A 6,000-nucleotide genomic window follows, 5' to 3' on the forward strand; every position below is an offset into this window, starting at 1 on the left:
TCCGGAAGTGTTCCTGCGGCTGCAGAGTCTCCGTCCGCGTTGGAAGTGAAAGCTCCGAGTGCTTCCGGGGCTTCGTCGTCCAAAGGCAAGTCGAGGCGGAAACCCAAGGGGCGATGGGCTCGTTCTCAGCGATCTACTGGTCCGCCCGCTCGCGCCGTCTTCTCCGGGGCCGCTGCCAAGTCTTCGTCGGACAGCTCACCCGTCGTTCCTTCCCGCAAGCCTTCTCGTATGGTGGAGTCATCGGATGAAGATGCTGTCTCGTCGAGCACTATTTCTCCTCCTTCCGAGCAAGTTCACGTTGATTCTGGCGCTTCTCTCGAATGGTTTCCAGACACTGGTTCGGAGGCGGAGAATTTGGTCGTTGGATCAGTGATTGAGTTATCGGTGGGCGCCCCTCAATCCTCTTCTCTCTTGGAGCTCCCAGGTTCCGAGTCGTCGGGAGCTATCTCAGGTGCTGGTGTGGAGCCTAAGAAAACACCTCCTGTTCCACCGAAGACTCACACGAGTCACCGTCGACAACCCCGTCGTTCTTCCGTTCCTCGCCAGTCTGCGTCTTCCGGAAGCAGCCGAGTCGCCGCTACTTCGTTGTCCACCCCTGGGTCAGACTCCAGCCCCCGGCGTCTTCCTGTGGTACCGTCGCCGGCACGGGGCCAGTTACCCCTCGTCCGATTTTCCAAGCAAGTGGCCAAGTGGGCTGTGCCGTACATCGAGCCGCCTTTTACGCGTCCTGGGGCTCTCAAGTGCTGGACCGAGATGCTGAATGCTCGGTTGCCTGCACCGGTGCCCCGGGATCTCCGAATTATTTCCAGTCCTGAAGGCATCGCGGCGTTCGCGGATTACAAAAACCCTGATCATCCGTGGCAGAAGCTTCGCCGGCGCCTCCCGTCTCAAGCGTGTCTTTTTGACACTTCAGAGTTTGATCCCGACTCCAAGGTGTCCCAGCGGGCTTCGCCGATGACTCGAGTGATGGGGTACTGGAGCAATTTTCGTGGGAGCGGCGACTCGGACAACGTCGACCTTGGTTTCTCGCTTTGGGAGCGTGATCACTGGATCCTTCCGAAGGCAGTGGAGACTACGTTCTCCGCAGTTGCCGCTGACCTGGACATGATGGACTGGACTGCCGCGCGGAAAACTCGGACGAGGAAGAACTTGGATGCTTTGAAAGCTGCCTGGTCGAGGTACGTGGTCGAGCGCAACAAACGCAGCGACCGTCTCCGCGCCAAGGTGGTCCCGTACATCTGAAAGTGGGGCAGCTGCCAAGATCCTGGTTTCTCGGAGGTGAAGCCCGAGTTCATGCTCGAGCCGACCATGCCCGGGTATTCTCTGGAGTACTTGCCTTGGGAGCCCAAGACTGTCGACTGGTTGAGCGAGGTCGCTGCCCTGGATGCTGCGGAGCCTTGGCGGAACGGCTGGATCGATGTGCCGGAGCACCACCCCTACAACACCACGTTCGTCCCATGCAACCCGTCGGCTCCGCTTTTTGTCCCAGCTGGTTCTTCGCGCGCCGATGTTGGTCGTCGAGTTGTTCCAAGTTCGTCACTGCAGCCGGGTGAATTGAGCTCAGAATGGGTGGCCGAGTTTGTTGATGCTCGCGTTCCTGCTGCGTCTGAGTCTTCGCCGACTGCTGCGTCTGTTCCGGGAGGACAAGCTCTGGATGCTGCTGGTGGCTCCGACGACTCGAGCTTGCTTGGTGTCTTGGCTCGGGCAGCTGTTGCCTCCGATCCTGATTGAATTGAAGTCGGGTTCAAGCGAGTCGTCGGCAGCGTCTTCTATCCATTTGGTTTCGTTTCCAATTCCGCTTCTGAGTTGCCGTTGAGTTTAGCTATCCGTCTTGGTTTAATTTTCAAATGCAAAAAGGTAGTACTGCAGTAGCTGTTTTCGTCTGTGGTCTTGGGCTGCGTTGCCCCAAGTACAGGTCGTCATGGCGGTGACTCATAGCCACCTAGTCTTCGTCGGCGACTTGAACCATCTGCAGGCGCTGTTCACTTCGTTTTCGCCGTAGGTAATCATAGAGGAGCCCTTCCACAAGAAAGGTTAGCGGCTGGCTCCCACGTTGGTTCATCGTTGCCGACCCATTTGACTCTAAACTCGCGCGCTGCTCTTTCAGTTCCCGTGGACAAGGGCACACGGTCGTCGAGGATGGCTTGAACTTCATATTCTCCTGCCACGTGATCTGGCTCCCAACTATCTTCAGGGAGCAGTTCTTCGTCAAAGTCTAGTCGCGTGTCGTCGACAAGTCCGGGCGCGAGACGAGTCTTCGGTCGATCATCAACCAGCTTCAGTCGGGAGATATGGACGACTGGATAGAATCGGTATCCACTGCGGTCCGGTAACTCGAGTTCGAAGGCATAGTCTTCGATACTCTTTTTTATCCGGAAGGGTCCATGCCACCGGTGTACCAGTTTCTTGGTAAGGCCGGGCTTGACTCTCTCCATGTACAACCAGACCCTGCTGCCGACATCAAACGGGACCGGCAGCATTGATTTTCGGCCTGCAATCGGCTCAATTCCGCCAGTCTTCGGTGGATCCACCCTGTCCCGAGAGACATGTCCCCCCTGTCCCACAAACGGTTGGTGTGGGGCACCCGCCGACGACTCGCGAGTCGTCGGTGGCAAATACGTACTTGTTTTGAGCGACAGGTGACTTGGGACGGGGGTGTCTTGTCCCGTAGACGGTTGGTCTTGTGCCGCCGCCGACGACTCGTGATCCCGAGTCTTCGCCAGTATTGTCTTCTCTTTCCTGCTGAGTTTAGCGTTGTGTTCCCGGGCTCTGCGAGTCTTCTCGGTGGCTTGGTATTCCTTGGCCATTTCCACAGCAATCTGCTGTTGTCTGTTGACTTCGCGGCGCCACGCCAGTGTGTCTGACTGCTTTGGCGTGCCATGTCCGAGCGAGGATGACATGGCTTTCAGCGTTGACTGGGCATCCCACCCGTGCACCAAGTAGAATGGTGTTTCCTTCCGAGTCGTGTCTTGTGAGTTGTTGATGGCGAAGACTAAGCGCTCCACGATCTCGTCCCAGTCTTGTTGGAGTGGGTCTTCGGCGTATACCTTGACGGATTGCATTACAGTTTTGACTGACCGTTCTTGCTGTCCGTTGGCTTGCGGCCGGTAACTCAGCGTTGCTCGGGACCTTGACTGCATCATTTCTGCAAACGCTTGGAACACTTCGCTCATGAACCGTGGGTCGCGGTCATGGCGGATGAGTGATGGCGCACCGAATCGTCGGTATATGCATTCTTCGAATGCTTGTGCCACCTTGAGTGCGCTCGTATCCGCCATGGCTTTCGCAATGATGAAACCCGTAAAGGAACATTGGAAGAGCAGCAGGGCTGTGTTGCCCCTCCGAGTCTTCGGCAGTGGTATCACAAAATCCATAGACACTAACTGGAAAGGCCGTTCCGCCAGCACATTGCCAGGAGAGTATCCCTTCAGTTGGGGGCGGCTCTTGCTGGTGCTGCAGTCGGGGCACGATCTCACGTGCTTCTCCACGTCGGTGTAGAGTCCCAACCAGTAGTAATCTCGCTTGACTCGCTGGTAGGTTCTCACCACACCCTGATGGCCACCTTCCAGCGTGTCATGGCAATTCTGGAGCACTTCTTGAATCATCGTGGTGGGTACCACCAGACGCAGCGAGATCTCCACTTGCGACTCAGCGTCACGCCGATGACTCGTTCCCATGTAGTGTAGCAAATTGTCCTCCGACAACACGAACTTATCTGCGATTTTCCATGCATCTCTGGCGGCTCGGTATCCAAGTTTCTCCACATCCCCACGTAACAAGGTCTTCAGGTTAGCCCATCGCAATTCTTCGTCCTGAGCGGCCGCTATTTGTCGTCGTCTTTCTTCTTGGACTTCCACAGGATCAATGTCTTGTGCGTTAGGAGCTGCTGGTGGAGCTTGAGTCGTTTCTGGGGGTTGAATATCAGGACGTTTCCGGTTAGGGCGAGTCTTCGGCGGTAGCTTCGGCTTGTCGTGTGTGAATCGGACATGTTTTTTCTTGCTCTTGGTCTGCGCCCGAGTCATTGCTAGTAGCATTCCAGATTCTGGACGTACGAAATCAGCAAAGTGTCTTGCGTTTCACGGTTGAGACGTCGTTCAGAATTTGAATAGAGCCTCCTGGAACCAGGTTTTGTGCTTCTGATCCTTGCGGCGGCGACTCGTAGATCACTTCTTGTATCCGATTGAGTCCGGCCAACTCTGCTTTCCGGGTTTCACTCAGAATGACCTTGGAAACTTTTGACTCCAAGGCTTCTGTTGCCAACGAGTCCGCGGCAGCATTGTATTCACGTACCACGTGCAGGTATTTGACTGACCGCAATCGTGCTGTGATCTCCTTGTGATGATTGAGCTGTGCCATTAGTGATTCCTTGCGGCAAGCTATCACCCCTAGGGATTGCTGGATCGCGAGTCTCGAGTCTCCCACAACCACTAAGTCTTCGGCGCCGAGTTCGATCGCGGCGAGAACGCCGTTGTTCATGCCGGTGTACTCGGCGATATTGACCGTGGCTTTCGCGAGGTAAGCGTTCGCTGCAATAACTATTTTCCACTCCGGAAGGCTCCACACGATCCATGAGCAACTGCCGTAACCACCGTACTTCTCAGTCTTCGCTGACCCATCGAAAGAGACCACGAAGCCTGTATGAGTCGTCGGTAGGCGTGCATAGAGCAAGTTTGGGTCCATGCGAGTCGTCGGTGAGCCTTTAGTCGGCGGGGCAACCAGTTCCAATGAGTCCTCGAGATCCACGAAGTTGGTCACCGTCGACTGGAGCAGCTGGGTGAAGGCACAGTCCGTCTCCTTGACTCGTTGGACGATCAGGTGCCACGGGGAGAGCAATACCGCGAATTGTACAGCTCTCCCCAAGAGTGACTTCGACTTGGTAATCCATTCCATTGTGGAGAAGCGAGTGTAGACTCGTATTGTCCGCCCCGCCAACTGAGTGTAGCAAGTCTTCAGCAGTAGCAACAGTGCTAGCACCTCTTTCTCCGCCGCATGATAGTTCATCTCGGCCTCCTTCAATACACGTCCGCAGAAGCGAACAGGGTGCAACTTGTCATCATGCAGCTGTAGCAGCGTGGAGCTTAATGCCCACTTATTTGCGAACAGCATGACGTGCACGTCCTTGGTGCGGTCGAAGTGGCGGAGTATCGGCGCTGCCGCAACCTTGTCTTGGAGAGCTTGGAAACTCCGGCGGGCAACTGTGAGGTCACCCTCCGGCGCGAAATCGTCTTCCTTCAGCTGGTACAGCGCCGCGCCGTAGACAGCGAAGTCTTGGATGAAGCGGTTGTAATAATTCAGCGCATCTAGGAAAGACTGCATTCCCTTCTTCGTTCGTGGTAAAGACAGCTTAGTGATCGCGTCCAGCTTCTTCGGATCGGGCCAAATGCCGTCTTTTGACACTTCATGGGACAGAAAGTCAACGCGTCCTTGCACGAAGGTACTCTAGGTAAAGCTGACGCTGATCCGGCACTCTTCAAAACGACTGAGGAGCCGATCCAGCGTCGCCAAACAACTGTCGATGTAACGGGGTTACACACACAAGTGACAACAATCACTTGTGCACGATAACGGTCACAAGTGACAACTGTCACTTGTGCATGACATTTGTCACTTATGGATAACAGATAAATATCTGTTAAAGGTTTTAGATACTTCCTCACATTGGTGTAAGACACACCAATGGATACATTGAAGTGGACCACCACAGTGAGTGGTCCACCCATACCCCAAAGATCCTATTGGTAGAAAGCAGCATCTTTCTACCAATCAGAGACATGCATATTAGCGGGGCTCTGACAGCCAGCCGCTGCCAACCCCTTTCATAGATGATAAACAGTTTTTAGCAGATTTTAGAGGAAGATCAATTTACAAACAATACAGTTCTCAATTTACCTTAAACTAGCTACTTGGTGTTTTATTTGATTTATATTATACTTGTGGACTCAAGTATAATTAATTCAAATTATTAATAAACTCCTACGCTTCCTCATACACGTAGCGCGA

General features: G+C 54.4%; 1 protein-coding gene across 1 annotated transcript; it reads right to left on the bottom strand.

The window, feature by feature from the left end:
* Positions 1-4,056: 4,056 nt before the first annotated feature.
* On the bottom strand, positions 4,057-5,316 carry IUM83_18356 (uncharacterized protein; the record flags this gene model as incomplete). Its single annotated transcript, XM_067943351.1, has 1 exon — positions 4,057-5,316. The coding sequence occupies one exon, from the start codon at positions 5,314-5,316 to the stop codon at positions 4,057-4,059; it is 1,260 nt and encodes a 419-aa protein (XP_067784493.1).
* Between the last annotated feature and the right edge of the window lie 684 nt (positions 5,317-6,000).

Source organism: Phytophthora cinnamomi, assembly GCF_018691715.1.
Source record: "Phytophthora cinnamomi strain GKB4 chromosome Unknown Contig90, whole genome shotgun sequence".
Taxonomy (NCBI): domain Eukaryota; phylum Oomycota; class Peronosporomycetes; order Peronosporales; family Peronosporaceae; genus Phytophthora; species Phytophthora cinnamomi.